The following is an 18,462-nucleotide window of genomic DNA, read 5'->3' on the forward strand; positions in this document are numbered from 1 at the left end:
ACCCCAAACACGGGCTCAAGGTGAGCTCTCGATCCGAGATTGCCAAATTGCAAATTGCATTATGGATTCAATTTAAACTTCGGATCAGCCGTCTTTGTTGCATGTCGCATTTGAAGAGCCGTATCGAGTTTCCCTTTTTCCGACAGCAGATGGCACAGCGCGAGTTTCTCTCGGACATCGCGAAACAGAACGTGGGGTGGGGATTTCGTGCCGAGGCGGTGCGGTTAAGGGGGGAAAGTCGAGACGAGGTGTCTTTATTGTGGTTCACCTCGCTTGGGCTTGCTTGTGTATATGAAGGGGTTTTAGAAGTTGAAGCTGTTTTGGGTGGATTTATGAGATGATATGTTCATTTATTCTGTTCTTTTGGGGAATGATTGAAGAGGTAGGTGCTGCCGGATCCTTAAGCACGTCGTCAAGACACTTTCTTCTCATCGAAGTTGAGGACCTCATCGTGAGAAGTCATGTCAACCTTGAGGCAAAAGTCAGTCACAAAGATCTTCAAAAGAGGTCCTTTTCGGAGTTCTCTGTACTATATTCTGTCCATAGCTCGGGTGCATCATTAATGTCCGACGGCTTGTTCAAATACTCGACCGTAGGAGGGAGAAAGGTGGGGATAAGAAGGAACACGAGCCAGGTAGACCGTCCGACCAGACACTAGTCCCGCACATTACTCTAATCTTATCAATCATATCAAGTCCTCTCCTGTCAAATCCTTACCTTTCCCATGCCAAGCCGGGGAACGCTCCAAGGATCAATGTCAGGATGATCCACTTCTTCCATCCAGGCCCGAAACTCTGGGGCCGCAGTCGATTCTCGGAGCAGCAAAGAAGTACTTGAATGTCCTCTATCTGTCAGGACTTTGGAGACGTCATTTTAATACTTGTACCTTGATTCTCTCCTCTACTTTCAATATTCCACACAAGTTTCTCAAAGCCTAAACACGCTTCACTATGCAGTCAGACAAGCTCCGCCTCTTCACACGCTACCTCCCCCTCCTCCTCACCTGCGCCCTCAAATTCCTCTCCCAACGCCTCCAATCCACGCTCCACCAACTCACCTACCGCCCTCTCCACTCATCCCAAAACGTCCTCGTCATCGGCGGCTCCTTCACCGGCGTCTGGCTCGCTCGTCGACCCACGGAATCCCTGCCTTCCGGCTACAAGGTGGTTCTCGTCGAGAAGAACTCGCATTTCAACTACACATTTAACCTCCCGAGGTATTCGGTGTTTCGGGTCCATGAACAGAAGGCCTTTATCTCGTATCAAGGTCTGTTTGAGAAGACGCCTGAGGGGATCTTGAGCAGATCCAGGAAGTGACGTGTGTTAGGGATGGGGAAATCGAATTGGCAAGTGGGAAATGTGTTCCATATGCGTATCTGGCGATCGCTACAGGAGCAACGCAGTCTCCGCCTGCGAAGTTGCTTGCGAGTCAGAAAGGAGAGGCGGGTGCTGAGTTGAGGGTCTTGCAAGCGATAATTGAGAAGGCGGAGAAGATTGCTATTGTTGGTGGTGGGGCTGTGGGTGTGCAGCTTTCGGCTGATATTAAAAGCTTTTACAGGGATAAGACGGTTGTGCTTATTCATTCGAGGGACCAGTTGCTCTTGAATTTTGGGGTGAGGTTGCATGAGTTTGTGGTGGGGAAGTTGGGGGTATTGGGCGTGGATATTTGGCTTGGTGAGAGACCGGCTGTACCTGTTGATGGTAATTGGGAGAGTGAGGAACTTACATTCAAATGTGGAAGGAGCGAGATGTTTGACTTGGTGGTGTGTATCCTAACAAACCAAAGTTGCTGTCCTGACACCAGCAGATCCCTTGTACAGGACAAAAGTCAAACTCTTCGATTGTCGCAGAATTTTCTCCATTGTCGATATCGACTCAAACGAAAAGGATTCTTGTCAAGCCAACCTTGCAGCTTGAAGGAAATGGGAAGTCAAATGAGGGAATCGCCCGTATCTTTGCGTTGGGAGACGTTGCGGAGACAGGAGGACCCAGGATGGCACGGGCTTGAATGATGCAAGCAGAAATCGTTCGAATATCGTTGCCCTCATCAAAGAAAGAAGCTGGCTGAGTACGCGTCGTTGGCTCTCGAAGGAGCGTTGAAGTTGAGTTTGGGCAAGGTAAGAAGATATACCCAAATCCAATCTGAGAAGAAGAAATCTCATACGAGTATGCCGCTAGGACGAGTGTGTTATTACCTGCAGGAATATGATGGGACTGACTTCATGTTCCCAGGCAAGGGTGGACACGTGGATTTGGAAGTTGCTCAAGCTTGGAAGATGTTTGGAGCTGATCTCCAAAAGGAGGTTATCGAATAACGACATATGAGCATCTTAACTTCGGATCCGTCCTTTAACCAAATCATCACTCTCGATTTAGAACTACCAGCATGCTTCCCATCAAGTCCTCTTGGTTGAGTTCAATTTTTAGGCCGGGGGGTAGGTGCCTGCACCTTTCCACAACAGCCTGCTCGAATAATCCACTAGATAGATAGATAGTTACTAATACTTCTGATTTCTGAAAAGGTCCGCATATGAGCTTCGAATTCGATGAGAGCTTCACGGGTAAAGAAGTGACTCACGTGAGTCTCTCACGCGTTTGCTATTTTGGGCGTTGCTGCCTGGTTGCAGCCTTATATCCTTTGTCGATTAGCGAGTGGCTTACCCCTTATTTTCCACCACGAACATATAAATTCCTTCTTCCCTTCATCCATGGTGAATGGTAATAGCATCCGGTCTCGAAGAGCTCACATCACATTGAAATCTATCAAATTTATCTCACGCCTCAGAGGATCTCGGAAAATGGCCACCTCTTGCAGCGCAAAAAAACCCTTGTCTCGGTTTGACCTCCCTGGTCTCAACCTGCCTCTCAACTGGCAGCCAGCCTATAATTGTTATGGAATTTTTGCTGCCCGCGAGGGCGAAGCGTTGTTCAAGACTGCACTGAATGGAAAGGACGTCGACAATGGCGCCGCCTCGTAAGCGTGCATAATCTCACCTTTGCTGGATCCTACTCTGATGCATCTTGTAGGCTTCCTCTGACGACGTTGCGAGAATTTGCTATGCTTCAGATTATGGATCTCCTCACTAACAAACCAGGATGGGAAGAAAAGGTGAAGTCGCGCTTGGCATTGACAGTATTGAATCAGCTAACGATATATTTGTGAAGGTCTTCGATGATGAGATTGCCGAAAAGTGGAAGGCGGAAGCTCTTAGTACCGAAGGTCGAGATGTGACGCAGAAGATGTCGGACTGGGTAATCGACGAACTCCGCTACAAAGCAAAGATCTTCAAGGAGACTGGTACAGTACGTTTGTTGTCTAACCCCCCCCCCCCCCCCATATCTTGCCTCTTCAGGTCGTGGGACATTCAATTTCGTGCCCTGTCCAATGTGTCGAGACTTGCCGTCCGCGACAGTTTCCTGTTCACGAAATACTAACTCTAGTTTGTCCAGGTAACCATCTTCAATGGTGATGTGGTAAAATCTGATGTTGCAATTCCAATCTCCGTCAAAGAAGCACTTCAAGCTGCTGCTCGGAATCTCGAGGCCATCCCTGAGAAATACAAGGACTGGCATCCAGGATCTGATGGAAAAGTTCTTGATCTCGTCCATCCATCTCTCTTCCCTCTAATCTACGGCCGCAGTCGAGTTCTTGAGGACAGGCTGATCGGACTCGAAGATTGCATCGAGAATTGTGGAAAAGGAGTTGTGGTACCTGTTCGCGATGAGAAAGAGACTCACCTTCCTAGAACTGCAAGCAACACCATGGGATACAACTTGAGAAACGACACGCCAGCACCATATAGCAAGGATTTCCAATGGCTTCCGTGCGAGGTTAATATTTCGGCCGAAGATGGAAAGGCAAAGTAAGTGGTCACGGGCCGATCTGCGCACGGCATATTTTTAAAATAAAATCAGAATCACAAGCTACATCAACAACCTCCATCCCGGCAAATATAAAGCATTGTACAGAATTATCGAGGACATTATCACCAAAACCATTCCACAGTGGGGAATGACTCTCGGACCTTTGCGAAATCATAATTATCGCAGGAGAATTGAAATGACGGAGGTCGAGTTTGATCCTGACCCAGACCAAATGGAAGAGCATGAGAAGCCCCAACAAGGGGAGGATGAGGATGAGGATGATTACTACGACAGAGTCTGGCAGTGGGAAAACGACATTCGGCGCACAGTTCAGCCTGAACCAGGAGTTTACGAGCCTTGGCCAGAGTTTCGAATCGACTTGAAAGAAGAGTACGCACATCGAGGCTTGCAAGTGATCGTAAAGCTTGCCAATATTGAACTCACCCCTGAAAAGCCGGAGTACTCTGTAAGTGTCGGGGAGGGGGGGAAGCCTTTTCCTGTTTTAGGCAGTCTTAGGAACCTTTCCAAGACAATGTCTCAGTTTCCTCGGAATAATCTGTGTCGAGCAATTGCTTACTTCCCCGTTACCTAGGGTGGGACTTGGCACGTTGAAGGTCAACTCAACGAGCACATATGCGCCACAGCACTTTACTATTACGACTGTGAGAATATCTCTCGAAGTCGTCTAGCATTCCGCCAGATGTGTTCTGAGGACGAGGCAAACGAGATGGGATATCCGCAAGGTGTTCACGACTGGCTGAGAGAGATCTACGGTTGCGAGAATGACGGACCATGTGTCCAGGAAATTGGGTCTGTTGACTGCTACGAAGGACGACTTCTCACATTCCCGAACATCTTGCAGCATCAAGTCCAGCCATTCAGGCTTGCGGATCCTACCAAGAAAGGACACAGGAAGATTCTTGCGCTATTTTTGGTTGATCCTGGGATTCGCATTATCAGCACGGCCAATGTCCCTCCGCAACAGAGAGACTGGTGGGGTGAGGAAGTAGCCAAGCAGGGAGAAACAGGCGGCAAGGGTTTCGGAAAGTTGAGCACAGAATTGAAAGACAAAATCATCGATGAAGTTGACGATTTCCCAATCGGCATGGATGAAGCGAAGGAGTTTCGACTAAAGCTGATGGAAGAGAGGAGCAAGTATGTTGCTGATTCAAGAGCTGTATTCGAGAGAATGGAATTCTCCTTGTGCGAGCATTAAACGATAGAGAGGTCTTGGGAGCCATGTACTATTTCCTTATACGGCGGGATCAAGATTGTAGAAGCTGCTACAACGGGCTCTACCTGCTTTTGGGTTTAGATAGCTGGGCGTAGTCCTACGGCCACTGCGAGGGCAATATCATTAGGTATTACAGTCCATCGGGGGTAATGCCAGTTTCCTATTGCTTGCTCTGTTCCAGCAGCCACTTCATCCCCTTCACGCAATCATCTCGAAAAGTCTTCGTAAAACCAGCTTCGGTCCACAAAGACCAGAAACCGTGTGGAAGGCCGGGGTAAAGATCCACTAGGGTCTTGACTCCATTTTCTTCCCTCAATATCTCTTCATAAATCAGCGCCTCATCGCGGAGCGGGTCCATTCCGCAAATCTGGAAGTACGTCGGTGGGAGACCTGCGTGGGATCTGAAATTGATTGGATTGGCCAATGGTGAACGTTTGTCCGAATTGTAATGGCCTGCGAGATCAGATATCAGAGAAGAGGTACTTTGAGTGGAAGTGAGTAGACCTACGGTCAAATAGCCGCATGCTATTCTTGTTCAAAATAGGGGCGTTCATGTTCTGTTCTCGGCTAAGAAATACAGCTTTGTACTTCTCAGGGACTAGTTCTGCTGTCATGCAAGCGGGTATAGAAAGATAGGAGCCAGTCAAAGGTGGAGACAGCCTTTCGTCCCGATACAAATGGGAGACAATAGCTCCGAAATTACCACCAGCAGAGATTCCTCCGACGAGGAAGCCTTTCTTGGGGTTGCCCCCTAGCTCTTCAAAGTTTGCTGCAGTCTGGACAATTAGCGGGATTCTAGATGTAACACTTTATTACAAACCCATTTCAATGCATCGAAAGCGTCTTCAATAGGTACTGGGAACGGATGTTCTGGCGCAAGCCTGTAGTCAACGTTGACTGCTATTCCTCCAAGCTCTGTAAAGTTCCTACACATCAAGGATTCATCATCTAGACCGCCAAGCGTGAAGCCTCCGCCATGATAGACCACGAAAATAGGACACCCATCATTAGGAACGGCCTGTGGTTTGTGGATTCGGACTGCAATAGAGCTTCCGTCTCGGACAGGAATTTGGCGGTCCTCCTCCACGTATGATACCTCCTTCGCTGGGTTCGGAGCTGCCACTTCCTTTCTCCTTGCAAGAATAGCTGCACGCAGTTTTGGGATATCGATATCGGGGTCCACAGGGGGTGGCATAGGAGAATCTTTCAAGATCTAGAACACTTAGTAGGCTGCAGTCTAAAGATGAAGAAGCTACTGACCTGGTCAAGCTCCGGATTGATATCTGCAAGAACGAGGAGCTCTTCAGGTGTTCGTCCCATCGTGAAAGAAGCTTTCCCAAACTTTGTGAGGGAAGGAAAGAAACCCCCATCTTTTCTAGAATTCTCACATCCTTTTCAACCGATCATGAGACGAGAAACGTCGCCAAGTTTTGGTACACTGGTTGGACGTTCGCAAGGTCCGTCGAAAATGGTTAGCCTGGAGAAGTCGTGTGGAGAAAGCTAGCCAGCTGGATGCGCGATAAGGACGGGTGCAACCCTGACAAAGACATTATCGATATCCTACCAGGTGTGAACTGGTGGGGACCTGTTACCGGAGCAAGCCAACCGTTGCACTTCGTTGGCGATGTTGGAGGTTCTCCGATGCAGGACGGGGCGAACCAAACGGGCAAAGTTCAGGGGACCTCGGCTGCCAAAATAATCGCCGAGTCCAGCTCCATCGAGCATAAGTCTCCGTCCAGCGTTAGTCCGCAAACTTGGCTCGGTGAGCAATACTCTGTTTTTCTGATGGGATTGAAAGCGTTCAGGTCAAAGAGCTAGTTATCTTCCGAAGGAAGCTTACAGGGACAGTTCTCCTTCTTTCATTCTTGATAACCCGTACCTCTAGCATTATATCTACCATGGCACCTGCGTTCTTCTGATCAGTCTATCTTTGTTACAATTTCTTCTCTTCTCCCATCTTATCCACTTCTACAGGGCCCTCATAGTCAGCATCGAGCGCGTTGACATTTCTCGGCGTTCCAAACTTCTCCCTCCATTCCGTCCCCTTGAGCATCAACATCACCACCGGGATGAAAGCCAGCACGTTGAAGATCGTGAAGAGGAAGAAGGCCCATTGGTATCCAATATTCTTGCACAGCTTCACGACGTAAAACGCATAAGTCATGCCGAACTCCTGTCTGATCAAGTTGAAAAGCTGGGACGTCTCGGAAGACTCTGCTCGGTACGAGTCGATGCTATAAGTGTAGCAAGTGGTAGCGACGACTTGCAAGCCAAAGCAGGCGAGCCCCATACCGAAAAGAGGGGCAAACCAGAAGACGTGGTATGCCAGTGTAAAGCCGTATATTAATAATCCAGCAGGGACGAGGATAGCTCCAGTCCAAATTGCTTTCAGACGGATTTCTGGCGGTGGGTTTGCTCCTGCAAACTGATGGCGGGCGCGCTTGATGATGGCGTCTAGCACTATGCCGGCTGCAAATTCGCCCAGTATACCTGAAAGATATCAGTATTGTCAAAAAAGACAGAGGGGAGGGGACTCACCTCCAATTGACAAGGCTCCTCCATATGCAAGTCCAATCTCGAGAGTGTCCCAGTGGAAGACTTCAGAGAAAATACTGGCTACAGTTACAGCTGGCAGAATGGACGCGAACCCGTACGAAGATGCGTAGTATAACGCTGGAAACAGTACAGATGGGTACTTTGCCATCTTCAACGAAGGGATGATGAATTGATTCCAGCGCAGCTTGAGTTGAGGGAATGTGGAGTAAAGTCTGAGTTGAGAGACGTATGTTTTGGGGGTGATGTCAATTTCACGTTCAAACATCGTCCGGGTCAAGCGTGATTGATCGCGGATGTAGAGAGTCTCCGGGAGGCAAAAAGTTATAATGAGAAGCATAACTCCGTCAAGGATTGCTGCAAACTTGAACGTCCATCTCCAACCTAAGTATTGCCCAATCAAACCTCCAACAATCGGGGCGATGTGGGCTCCCGACGTGAGAATTACGGTGAAGATACCCATCGCTCGACCACGCTGATGGTAGAAGAAGAGATCGACCACCGTTGCTGGACCCAGAGCCATCGCCGCGGGCCAGAGCCCATTGAAAACTCGAGCAACGATCAACTGATTATAGTTCTTGGCATAAGCTGAGCCTAGAGCGGAACCAAATCCAAGCAGAGTGGTGAAGAGATATACAGGTCTGCGTCCGTAGACATTGGTAAGTGGAATCCATAGAAAAGGTCCAACACCGTTCAGAGCAATGACAACGGTAGTCTGATATGAAGCGCTGACAGTCGTGATATCGAAATCTTTGGCTAATGGCCCATAAGCAGGGTTGATAATGGCAGTATTCAAGGTTCCGATAGCTGCAAGCAGGCAAACTTGGATCAATATGGCCCCCTTATTTTGAGGTCAATCATAGCCAAAGCGTCGATCACAAATAGGGCAGTTACCTTCAAGTATATTGACCAATTTAGGGGGTCATTTGGGGAATCTGACGGTCTGGGAAGAAACGTGTCTCGGTCATGTTCAATACCCAGAGCCGGGACTCCCAATTCCTCGTTCTTTTGTTCATTTTCGACTTGAGCTGGCTTCGCTTCAGCCATTTTGACTTGCTGGGCTGGTCAGCCGAGATTTTTGATACGTGAAGTCACAGAGAACGGGGTCCTGGAGAACAACCCATTTATTATGAAATCTCAGCTTCGGCCATACCCCGATAGGTGGGGCCTCCCTTCCCACTCTTACTTTGGAAAAGCTGGTGGGAGGTTTCTGTCAGTCGTAATCTCATAGGGCGGTCACCAATCCTACGCCACCCCAAATCAAGCTTTCCACAATTCTTGGCGTCAACTTTAACACGCCTCCTCTGAGCATTACCTTCATTCGTGAATAGCGACCACTGAACTACAACTCGTTGACCAATTTGATTCCCGGCTTTTGGAACCGAGGCTTGATCTTCTCCCCGCACCCACTTTCGGACCTTTCCCCACCTTTTGGAAACCCATTGACCGCTCAGCTGGGTGGGTTTACAAATCGTTTCTGAAGGAAGAGTCGTTTCGTATTGACATCTCAACTTGAGATTCTCAAGTGAGGACTGTCTTACCGGTAAGCGCGGATTGCAGTGTACCTTTCCCCGCGGTCATTCTCTGTGAACGCTACATTCTTAGGTTATGACAAATGGCTGTTCTCCGTTTCCGTAAGTGAGAGACTTTTCCAAAACCTAACGCCATCGTGAAAGAGTCGGGCTAAGCAGAAACCTGCAAACTTTTGAGAGATTTCAGTATGGTTACGCGTCGACGAAAGAGAGCAACGTATTTCTTGGCTTCTATTGACCTTCTTGAGTACTTCTGACCAAGTATATCGGGCAAGAGTCAAGCTTTGGGACTCGAAGTATGAAAAGAAAGTAAATATGAGCCCTGTGACAAGGGGTTATTACCCATTTCTATGCAATCGGTGCTCTCAAAAATAAAATCACAAACTCGAGAATGTCTGTTGTTTTCTGGTCTTATAGCAGGATTTTCACTGGGTGGAAGATATGTTCTACCCTTTCGTCGAATTCTCCACATCACTTTTGCCTCAAACCAACATTATATCAACTCTCGCTCCTCATATTCAGCATCGAGCATATCCACCAAAGCTAACCCAAACTCCAACCAACTCCCACCATCTCAAATGGCCATTAAACACTCTTCCCTATTCTCTCAATTTTTCTCGTCAACGCATTCCTTCCGGCTTCCCATTCTGATTCCCACCATACGACGGATCCTGTGAAACTTGTGGAGGAACTCGTGAGCTCGGGCTTTCAGGGCGATTGGCGGAGACAACACGAGCGTTCGCTTCTTGTGCTTTTTGGGCGTCCTTCTTCTTCTTCATGCTGCAGAGAGCGAGCGCAATGCACATCTTGAGGTTTGTGGGGAAGATGGTCTTAAGAGATCCGAGGGCGGTTTGCTTTGGACCCAATGAACAACTTGATAGTGGAGATATTTGAAGAATGAAATTTGATCAAACGTTGCTTTTTAAATTCAAATTTACAACCAGTCTTGCAGACTCGGGAGCATATATATTAAAGCGCCCCCTAGCTTTTCATCCCGATATCAGAGCTTGGGGTGCAAATAACTCATTACAACTGGAACTCAGCCAATACCACTCGTTCGTAAGACCAAAACCCAGCATGTTGGTATCTATTCTAAGAAAGAGTTGCGGTTATCGAGATTTGCTCCGAGATGAATAGTTTCGCTGCGCTGCAATTTGAATGCCGCATTGGGAATGGAGTGCGAAACGATTAGGCGAGGATTCAGAGGTGACGCCCTGGATGCCATTTGCGGGCGGCTCCACTTGAGTAAGCTTCCATGAACGTCGTAATTCATGTCAGAACTGCGAGTGATGACTTTCAAATGCTGCGAGCCTGGCGAGAGGTCGGATAGAAATCCTTACTGAGAAATTAGTTGGCTGAGTTGGACCCTGCTCGCTCTGATAACATTCTTACTGGAAGGAACATGCGCTGCCGCTCATTCCTGCATCTGCGGCTGTGCAAGACATCATACAAATTTTATTTGAAATAGTGACGGGAGACCGCACCGGTAAGAATAACTCAGACTTTTGCTGACTTGGTGGCAAGGGTTATCGGGGATTGTTCTCTGAATTATCTTGTCAGTCACATGAGAAGAACCCCTTTTCCAAGAAATCCGCAAACATCCAGAGAGCAGCATCTTCTTTCTGTCTTCAGAACCAGTTCAGCTTTTCTTGATCACCTAGAACCTATGCAGAATATCTTGTCTTTGATATTTCAGAAAGTGACATTTTATTTGTCACGAAAACGTGGCTCATTTGTAAATATGTTTGTTATTTTCGCCTGTAACCCCCCCAGATTGCCCATGCCCTTTAATGTACATAGATCTCGGAAACCCCTCGAGATATGAAATGGATATGTTGAATATCCCATCAAGACCCAATTTCGATGAATGTGAAATCCACCAAATAGCAGCCTTATTGAAGGCTTGCATGTGTTCCCTGTAAATGCCATATGATCTGGAGTATCGGATTTCCAAGCATTTGGGATTGGTTGACATGGCTAATGCTGAAATCCTCTGTCTTGATCGTTTTAGTTATCTTCTTTTGGTCGAAATAGAAGTATAAAAGAAATGTTCTGGACGGTTAAGAGTCATTCCGAGATCCTGCTAAAGGTTAATTTGAGAGTCAACGGAATCTGGGGTAAAGGAATTTACCTCTCTCTAAAATAGCAAAAGTTTCAGACTCAAATGCCATCACCCCGTGCTTCAATGTTCAAGATCCATCGTCCTCGTCACTTTCGATGTCTCCATCAGATTCATCCTCCTCGGTAATCTCATCCTCATCCGTTTCATCCATGACTTCGTCATCATCTTCATTTTCGTCATCATATTCGTCTTGAAGGTTTTCCATGGATTCATCATCGCCACTTTCTGAACTATTACTCACGCCGTCTTCTTCCGTGTCTAGAAACGTCATTTAGCATCTTGTGCGTTGTGTTCTCGGGATCTCTTACTCGTCACTCCATGTCGATCAAGGCGAGCCTCCTGCTCCTTACTGAGGATTTCCATGACCGAATTGATACCTTCTTGCTTCTCTCTTTGCACTGCCAAATACAATGAGCTGATGACTGGTAAAGCTTAGCGAAATGGAAACCTACCATCGACCACATCGTCATCTACCGTATCTTCAACAACAATTGTCACGAACGTTGTCGGCTTCTTTTGGCCAATTCGATAGATCCGTCCATGCGCCTGGTTTTCTCTAGAGAAGAAGTCTGTGAGCAAATAATTCGGGCGAATGGAAACGTTGACTTACACGGCTTCGTTCCACCACCGGTCCCTGGCAATGATCAGTCAGTTCTCAGAGCAAACTGTACGGAGACTTACACAAGAATTCCTCTGTTTGCGCAGGTTAGATTCAAACCAAGGCCTCCAGCCTTCAAGCCCATGATCATTACATGAACTTGTTTATTTCCATGAAATTCTTGAACCGCTCGAGTTCTCTGCTGCGAGGTCATACTTCCCTAAAAAATGTTAGTGAAAACATAAACATGCGTGAACCCACCAGACTTACAGTGATGTAGACAAATTTTATCTTCTCTTTCTGAAGCAACACGCCAAGGATGACAGCGAAATGGTTCCACTGTGTGAAGATGGTACATTTGTCTCTGGGGTACTCCTCTTTCCAACTAAGAATCCTGTCAATGATTTCGGTCAGTTTGGTAGTTGGGAGGAGTTGAAGACGACTTTTTTTAGTGTCGAGTCGTTTCAGCCAGTCTGTCGCACCCGCAGGCGATGGTCTGAATTTTAAAGCGTCTCGTCCTTTATTGCCCGAAGTTGAACGTTTGGATTTTTTCATGCTATGAGCTTGGCATTCTTTGACATTGTGGGTGTAGAAAGTCGATTGGCATCGAGGACAAGACTTAGCCTAAAAAGACGCAACAATTGAGTATGATAAAACGGAACGCGCTTTACCGAGGATCTTACCACTTCATCGTCCTCGACTGTCTCTTCGAGATTGTCCAAGCAATCTGTGCAAATGAGGTGTCTACATATGGAAATAATCCAAAGGTCTTCGGTCTCAGAATGTTTGCATTGAATGCAGTACTTTCTCCTCTGTACAGGTCGTCTTCGGCCTTTACTTGCTTTCTTTCGAGCCACCCAATTCTTAACTCCTGTTATCCGTAAGTGACCAGAGCCAGCAACAAAAGCTGGGCGTGTTACTCACGATCTTGCATCATGTCTAAAAGAACTCGAGACTTTCCTGTGCGCTCTACCTTGCTCAATTTGTCCTGCAGATCTTGAAGATGTTTGAGATCGAACATAAGCTGTATATTTGTCAGGAATCTACGCAGGGATTTGTGAGAAATAACAAACCAGAATATCCTTTTCGATGAGATCGGGATGTGCGGTCAATCTAGGATCGTCAGCTACGGAGACAACAACACGAGGAAGAGCAACCGACTGTCTCAAGCACGTAATTTGTGCAAGTCTGTTTGACAATTCTTTCTGCGGATTATCATCATCCAATTTCCCTTTGCCAAGCTCTACCAGGCGCGCTGAAATTTCTGTATAGAGAAGGCGTTCTGCATCTGAAGTCTTTGCTGTTACGGGTTCTGTGTGGGGAGGAGGAAGATTCACCAATTTCTTTCCAAAGAGCGAATCCTCTAATGTGCGACTTTGATAGATTAGTTTGGACATTTGTATTGTCCGAACTGGGATGAGCATATTGGACTTACCAGATTGTGACTTTCGAAATAGCCAATCCTAGTTTTTCCGTCTACAAATCCTTGTAAGCGGGCAGTGCATGGATATCCGTGAAGGAGTGTCATACTTGTTCGGGGCCACAGAACTCAGCTCGATAACTAAAAATCAATTTTAGTGAGATATCCTCGGTTCAAATTCGATTGCTTTACTGACTCTGAGAAAGTTAACTTCGATATCTCGGGGTCTCGGATGAAGCAGAATAAGGGATAATAATCTGGAAAGTATTAGCACTGCCTCGCTGCGCAACAAGTGTGGCATTAACAGACCTTCAGGGCCGTTTTGTGCTGGTGTCTGTAAATTTTAGCGTCATCTCAAGAAAGATCGAAAGGTTTGGGGAACGTTACTCCGCTTAGAGCCCATCTATAATGGCTTTTCAGCGCCAGCACTGCGAGAGTCGTCTTGGCTGAAGGGTTTTTAATGAAATGCTGGAAACGTCAACAAAGAGGGCTTTGCAAAACACCAATCTGGACTCACGGCTTCATCAAGAATGATCTGAACAAAGAGTTAGCCTGCCCGCGTGACGGGAGCAAAATACTTACTCGATACCAATGAATATTATGTAAACATCCAGCGTCTTTCTTTTTCTCCGTAACCCAATCTTGGATGACTTCGGTCAAACTCCTCTCTTCCTCAGCCGCCCGGTTGCATAGTCGTTCCATGGTCTCGTTGTCCAAATTAGGGAAGTTCATGCGGATCACATTGTATGTCGTCAACACGACCTCATTATAGACTATTCTACGAGGCATGTTGTTGTCTGTATCTGAGTTGTTGTAGATGAGAACTTTTTTGAATTTGCCGTGCGTCTCTAGCTCGGCCTTCCATTGATGAAGCTGCCAAAAGGTCAGCTTTGAAGATAATCGTAAGATCAGGAGACTTGTGCTTACCACGCTTCGGGGAACAATGATGAGAGTGGTTCTCTGGAACTTTTTCTTGAGATCTGGTGGCGGAGGGTTTGCCATCATGGTCTGCTTAGTTAGCTCGAGATGATGAATGAACGACCAGCCAGCCTACATACCGTAATGCTTGTAACGGTCTTTCCAAGACCCTGAGTTTCAATATTAGGCACATCATTTTCGTTGGGCATGGATGGAAACTCTTTTACTCACCATTGCATCAGCAAGAATCCCCCCCAAAGGGCCTTCTGAAGAACATTCGCATTTTACCATCCAAGCAGCGCCGCTCATCTGGTAGTGATAGACAGCTGAAATTTAAGTCAGGTTGTTTCCAAATTGAAGGAACAATCCGAATAACTTACGCGACTTCATCCCTTTCAATTGCCACATGCCATTTTTCATTTGCATTCGTTTGAAGCCGAAACTTCTGCTCTCTTCGTCTAAAATGTTCAAGTCGGTCTTAAACTTTTGAAAAGCGTCTTTGTCCTTACAACTGGAAAGAATTTCCTGAAAAAAGGCCTTCTTCGTTGAGACGGCCATTGCGGGCGCTGCTCCGTTGCTTGGACCTGCATTATAGGCAGTGACTGGGTCTTGATGGGATATGCTATGAAGCAATTTTTCAGGATCCACATTTCGAACGGTTTTTCTGACCTTCCGAATGCCGCCAATTGAATCCTCTTGTTTGCGTTTGTGATACTCGAATGCAGTCTTTGCTGGGGTTCTGCGAGGCTGCTTTGCTGTTTTTGCTCCCCCTTCGTTTTCGTTCTGCTTCTGGGCTGGCTCAGTAATGTCGGAGATCTTGGGACTACCAGCTTCAGGCTCGAACTCAGCTTTGATCTGAGACTCGACCTCGGTCTTGATATCAACTTTCTCAAATTTGACCAAAACTGGCGTTGCATTGTACGCATCGCCTTGAGATGAATCAGACGGTGTGCGATTCTTTTGCTTCCTACATGAGTCGTGATGGGACCATTCATCTGTCATCTCAATGTCTGCATTCTTGATCGCGGGGCAAGGCTCGGGAGCAGTTGGTGCATCATAGGAAGCTCTTCTAGGCTCTGCTATCTTTGTTCCTGGTTCGTTGGACATTGGGATCATTACTTGAGTTGAAGATCCTATTTCCTGGCCGCTTGATGAGCTATCAGAAGCACCAATAGCAGCAGAGAGTTCACGTTCCATAGTGAAATCTTTGCAAGACGGCGGCGGAGTCGGAGCACTCATTGTGCCGGGTGCACTCCAAGGTACCGGGGAAAAAAAGTCCTAATGAAGTTTGTCAGGCAAGTTCATAGCTTGGCAAAATTTGAGAGGCGGAAAAACTGGAGCTCAACGAAGTACAGAAACCTCGGAGAGCATACCCGCGTAAAGGGAATGAATACTCAAGAAATATGGGGGATTTGCGCAGTATACCCAGCTGCATGTAAAGGACGCTCATCTACGTGGTGAAGTTCAGAGAAGAGTAATCAACGGGGAGGAAATCTCGAAAGTGAGGGAAAATTGGGCTCGTGGAGATTTTATTGGGGATATGGATGAACTCCGATTTTTGGGGAAATGAGTAATATGCGTTCAACTCCCCAAAAGCTACGCTGGAAGACTTCTTCAAAAGTGACTTGGAACGTGAGGGTGAGGCTGTTCGGGGGTTACAGCAAGGAATAACGACTTATCACTTACGGTTATCTTTGACATTGGAATGAGGCGTTATTTTGATGCACTAGGGTTATCGAGAGTTGGTGCCAAGCGGATTGGATGATGATGATGATCAAGGTTTCTTACGAGCTGTCGAGATTAGAAGAACTGACAGGGGAACGGAGTTGGCTCTCAAGCTGAAGCGGGGTCGCTCTTGTGACTATGAAATAATGTGAGAAGACTTTCAATAGAATAAAAGCTGAATGGAGGGAGGCTAGGCGTCTTGAGGAGGACCGAAGATGGCGGGGTTATGACGGGAGAGGAGGTGATAGAGTGGACGAAAATGATGGAAGGGTTGAGGTTTTGAGGATGTGGAGGGAGGAAGGCTTACTGTGAACTATGGAGATGGTTGAAGGAGGCGGCAGATGTTGAGGTTGTCGATTCTATTGAAGTTGTTGTTGATGGTAAGTGGAGGAGGACCGGTTGCGAGCGAGGTTCGTTTAAATAGGAGGGAAAGTGGTTAGGAGTCGCATGAACCTGTGCCGAGGCTGCATTCACTGTTCGCGGAAGATAGAAGTTGAAAACCCTAGCTGACAGAGGTAGGATGAAAGGACAGGGCCAAGGGTTGACTTGGGGAGAAGTGAGACGCTGTTTACGAACATGAAGCTCCAAGGCGCCGAAAATTTTAGATGCAGTGTAGGAGAAAGGCGATATATCTAGCATTAAAGACTCCCCGCGAATTAAGATAAGTCCCTGCACGACAACGTGCACTAATCGTGTTCAACCTCAGCATATGCATGGGGTGAATCCAGATTTCAGTTGTGCAGCCTGGAGCAACTCAATTTCAGCACCAGTACCGATCAATGTGCAATACGCAAAATCAAGATCTGATCCTTGGCATCACGAGAACTGTCTGCAACTACGCAGAGCAAGATTGTTAACTCGGTCATTTTGCGATCTATCAATACGGCTCTAAAAGCAACGCAACAAAGTCTTGTGATGAAGGCCGAGAATTTCTAAGGGTTCAGCGGCCACATTTAATATGGCTAGAAATAGTCGTTGACATGTCATCCGGATACCTCTATTCGAGACAAAAGAATGAGGTAAAGAAGATGTTACGGTACATTGTTTGTGCGATGAGAGGGCTTTCTAGATTTCATTCGTAGGGGAGTGGACCAGATTTTGAGAAGCTCGTCTTTGTTGGTCGATATTTTCGCTCACTTGGTGACTTGAATGCTCTGAAGTTCGTGAGCGTAAGAGGCTCGCAATGCATTGGACGTACACTCAGATTATTAGCAGCAACTTTCAAAGTTTTGAGACTGAATGGCCTGCGTGGAGTCCTAAGTCAGCGGCCAGAATCCGAGAAGGAATTAAAGAAGTGCACGATACCCATGGATGCCTGGAAAGTCCAAGAAGGATCTCAAATTTGGCTTCTGGTGAATATATTCACCCAGAGATGAGATCTTCAAAATCACCAAGAGTGCTGCGAATTGAATGCTCGTCGTCTCCCCAACCTCTCGCCAAAAGTCGCCGAGCGTGCTCTTTAGTCAGCAATTTTACATTAACTCCTCTCTATTCACACCTTCCAAATCCATCTCCTTCCGTTCCTCCAGAATGAAGTCTCACCAACATCTCTCAATGTTTGTTGCACATCGCTCCAGTTAAAATCACCCTGTTGTAAGGTTGCACTCGTCACGACTAGCTAGGACTACACAGTCCCCTTTTCCCTCGGCAGGTCATATGCGACTTCTGCCTGCTTAGCGTGCGTTCCACTGACCAAGAGCGGAATGCGCGTGGTATTTGAGAGGCACAAGACCATTATTTCATATTGTCCAGATTTGATGGGCAGTGCATACTGATGCTTGACACTGACGCCAATTCTCTTGGAATAGCTGTGAACCCTTGCAGATTTTCCTGGCTTCTCCTGGCAACGAGCATCGATCCGCTAGCTTCTTTAGCCAGTCCATCAGAAAATAGCAAGCTTTCACTATCCTGCAAATCCTCCAAAGATGCAGATAATTCTGTACACAGGCTAGTTCCCAGCTGCTCGTTCATGATCACGGGTTTCTTATTTTCTCTACATCTCAACAAATGCCTTCGCACTTCTGTTGTGCACATTTGAAACAGAATCAGATACCCATATTGATTTTAAGCTACAGACGTTTCAAATAAACTCTGCCAGTGGTTTAGCTCCACATTTGGGACCCTTTTCGATCCTTCCGAACCCATAGTTTTGGAAGCTCACTCCCCAACATATAAATAGGTAGATTGGTTCCGCGAACCTGTTCAGCTCACCAGTGTCGAGTAACTCTGGTTCCAGCGGGATCTTCATCTCTCGTTACTCTCGTCCCGTCAGGACTATCACGAAGCCTATGCGAGGCAGGAACCCCTCCACTAGCCTCACGAGCCTTATGCGGCATGGGTGCTCTATCGTCAACCTTGCGGCCGACTTGATCACGTTGTGTGAGGGAAAGTTGCTCATTCCATGTGGAATGGGGAGAGGTAGGGCTGGAACAGAGGCGCTGGTAGCAGCGAGAAAGAGCGTGATTGCGATTATGGGTGTTTGGTAATGCATGCTGAC

At 47.0% G+C, this 18,462-nt stretch overlaps 7 protein-coding genes across 7 annotated transcripts; 3 read left to right on the forward strand and 4 right to left on the reverse strand.

Moving 5' to 3' along the window:
• The first annotated feature begins 89 nt into the window (after nucleotides 1-89).
• Nucleotides 90-695, forward strand: K444DRAFT_106227 (uncharacterized protein). The gene has a single exon (XM_024870291.1). The coding sequence runs from the start codon at nucleotides 338-340 to the stop codon at nucleotides 656-658; it is 321 nt and encodes a 106-aa protein (XP_024731435.1). The 5' UTR covers nucleotides 90-337; the 3' UTR covers nucleotides 659-695.
• A 186-nt stretch (nucleotides 696-881) lies between these two features.
• Nucleotides 882-2,472, forward strand: K444DRAFT_655368 (FAD/NAD(P)-binding domain-containing protein). The gene is made up of 4 exons (XM_024886007.1): nucleotides 882-1,266; nucleotides 1,314-1,762; nucleotides 1,807-2,116; nucleotides 2,178-2,472. Exons 1-3 carry the CDS (start codon nucleotides 951-953, stop codon nucleotides 2,005-2,007), a joined length of 966 nt encoding a protein of 321 aa, XP_024731436.1. The 5' UTR covers nucleotides 882-950; the 3' UTR covers nucleotides 2,008-2,116; nucleotides 2,178-2,472.
• Nucleotides 2,473-2,698: 226 nt separating this feature from the next.
• Nucleotides 2,699-5,424, forward strand: K444DRAFT_617880 (uncharacterized protein). The gene is made up of 6 exons (XM_024881211.1): nucleotides 2,699-2,973; nucleotides 3,027-3,108; nucleotides 3,165-3,302; nucleotides 3,450-3,862; nucleotides 3,915-4,329; nucleotides 4,456-5,424. Exons 1-6 carry the CDS (start codon nucleotides 2,798-2,800, stop codon nucleotides 5,077-5,079), a joined length of 1,848 nt encoding a protein of 615 aa, XP_024731437.1. The 5' UTR covers nucleotides 2,699-2,797; the 3' UTR covers nucleotides 5,080-5,424.
• On the reverse strand, nucleotides 5,258-6,417 carry K444DRAFT_539447 (uncharacterized protein; the record flags this gene model as incomplete). Its single annotated transcript, XM_024875629.1, has 4 exons — nucleotides 5,258-5,550; nucleotides 5,606-5,873; nucleotides 5,918-6,310; nucleotides 6,358-6,417. 4 exons carry the CDS (start codon nucleotides 6,415-6,417, stop codon nucleotides 5,258-5,260), a joined length of 1,014 nt encoding a protein of 337 aa, XP_024731438.1.
• Nucleotides 6,418-6,922: 505 nt separating this feature from the next.
• Nucleotides 6,923-8,729, reverse strand: K444DRAFT_667226 (MFS general substrate transporter). Its single transcript, XM_024887273.1, has 3 exons — nucleotides 8,545-8,729; nucleotides 7,636-8,491; nucleotides 6,923-7,587 (listed from the first exon to the last, which is right to left on the reverse strand). Exons 1-3 carry the CDS (start codon nucleotides 8,695-8,697, stop codon nucleotides 7,031-7,033), a joined length of 1,566 nt encoding a protein of 521 aa, XP_024731439.1. The 5' UTR covers nucleotides 8,698-8,729; the 3' UTR covers nucleotides 6,923-7,030.
• Nucleotides 8,730-10,910: 2,181 nt separating this feature from the next.
• On the reverse strand, nucleotides 10,911-15,407 carry K444DRAFT_617884 (uncharacterized protein). The gene is made up of 22 exons (XM_024881212.1): nucleotides 14,621-15,407; nucleotides 14,472-14,566; nucleotides 14,381-14,410; nucleotides 14,250-14,330; nucleotides 13,905-14,195; nucleotides 13,840-13,857; nucleotides 13,710-13,790; nucleotides 13,632-13,656; nucleotides 13,519-13,579; nucleotides 13,433-13,463; nucleotides 13,338-13,378; nucleotides 13,064-13,276; nucleotides 12,976-13,015; nucleotides 12,827-12,926; nucleotides 12,586-12,773; nucleotides 12,173-12,526; nucleotides 11,986-12,122; nucleotides 11,915-11,938; nucleotides 11,757-11,860; nucleotides 11,613-11,702; nucleotides 11,314-11,562; nucleotides 10,911-11,262 (listed from the first exon to the last, which is right to left on the reverse strand). The coding sequence occupies exons 1-21, from the start codon at nucleotides 15,345-15,347 to the stop codon at nucleotides 11,372-11,374; spliced, it is 2,922 nt and encodes a 973-aa protein (XP_024731440.1). The 5' UTR covers nucleotides 15,348-15,407; the 3' UTR covers nucleotides 10,911-11,262; nucleotides 11,314-11,371.
• A 2,607-nt stretch (nucleotides 15,408-18,014) lies between these two features.
• K444DRAFT_617886 (uncharacterized protein) lies at nucleotides 18,015-18,297 on the reverse strand. The gene has a single exon (XM_024881213.1). The coding sequence runs from the start codon at nucleotides 18,211-18,213 to the stop codon at nucleotides 18,046-18,048; it is 168 nt and encodes a 55-aa protein (XP_024731441.1). The 5' UTR covers nucleotides 18,214-18,297; the 3' UTR covers nucleotides 18,015-18,045.
• Nucleotides 18,298-18,462: the final 165 nt, after the last annotated feature.

The sequence above is a fragment of the Hyaloscypha bicolor genome, assembly GCF_002865645.1.
Source record: "Hyaloscypha bicolor E unplaced genomic scaffold K444scaffold_129, whole genome shotgun sequence".
Taxonomy (NCBI): Eukaryota; Fungi; Ascomycota; class Leotiomycetes; order Helotiales; family Hyaloscyphaceae; genus Hyaloscypha; species Hyaloscypha bicolor.

What these genes read in the sequence shown, in the direction of transcription:
- K444DRAFT_617884 (XM_024881212.1), bottom strand. Translation starts at nt 15,347, where the DNA reads ATGTCCAACGAACCAGGAACAAAGATAGCAGAGCCTAGAAGAGCTTCC. An exon ending in ATTGAAAGGGATGAAGTCGC is followed by an intron (nt 14,567 to 14,620) that starts GTAAGTTATTCG and finishes CTTAAATTTCAG; the next exon opens with CTGTCTATCACTACCAGATG. An exon ending in CAAATTACGTGCTTGAGACA is followed by an intron (nt 13,016 to 13,063) that starts GTCGGTTGCTCT and finishes TGACGATCCTAG; the next exon opens with ATTGACCGCACATCCCGATC.
- K444DRAFT_655368 (XM_024886007.1), top strand. Translation starts at nt 951, where the DNA reads ATGCAGTCAGACAAGCTCCGCCTCTTCACACGCTACCTCCCCCTCCTC. An exon ending in GGCCTTTATCTCGTATCAAG is followed by an intron (nt 1,267 to 1,313) that starts GTCTGTTTGAGA and finishes AGATCCAGGAAG; the next exon opens with TGACGTGTGTTAGGGATGGG. An exon ending in GCGAGATGTTTGACTTGGTG is followed by an intron (nt 1,763 to 1,806) that starts GTGTGTATCCTA and finishes TGACACCAGCAG; the next exon opens with ATCCCTTGTACAGGACAAAA.
- K444DRAFT_617880 (XM_024881211.1), top strand. Translation starts at nt 2,798, where the DNA reads ATGGCCACCTCTTGCAGCGCAAAAAAACCCTTGTCTCGGTTTGACCTC. An exon ending in AACCAGGATGGGAAGAAAAG is followed by an intron (nt 3,109 to 3,164) that starts GTGAAGTCGCGC and finishes ATATTTGTGAAG; the next exon opens with GTCTTCGATGATGAGATTGC. An exon ending in GCCGAAGATGGAAAGGCAAA is followed by an intron (nt 3,863 to 3,914) that starts GTAAGTGGTCAC and finishes AAATAAAATCAG; the next exon opens with AATCACAAGCTACATCAACA.
- K444DRAFT_106227 (XM_024870291.1), top strand. Translation starts at nt 338, where the DNA reads ATGATATGTTCATTTATTCTGTTCTTTTGGGGAATGATTGAAGAGGTA.
- K444DRAFT_667226 (XM_024887273.1), bottom strand. Translation starts at nt 8,697, where the DNA reads ATGGCTGAAGCGAAGCCAGCTCAAGTCGAAAATGAACAAAAGAACGAG. An exon ending in ATTGGTCAATATACTTGAAG is followed by an intron (nt 8,492 to 8,544) that starts GTAACTGCCCTA and finishes CCTCAAAATAAG; the next exon opens with GGGGCCATATTGATCCAAGT. An exon ending in AGGAGCCTTGTCAATTGGAG is followed by an intron (nt 7,588 to 7,635) that starts GTGAGTCCCCTC and finishes GATATCTTTCAG; the next exon opens with GTATACTGGGCGAATTTGCA.
- K444DRAFT_617886 (XM_024881213.1), bottom strand. Translation starts at nt 18,213, where the DNA reads ATGAAGATCCCGCTGGAACCAGAGTTACTCGACACTGGTGAGCTGAAC.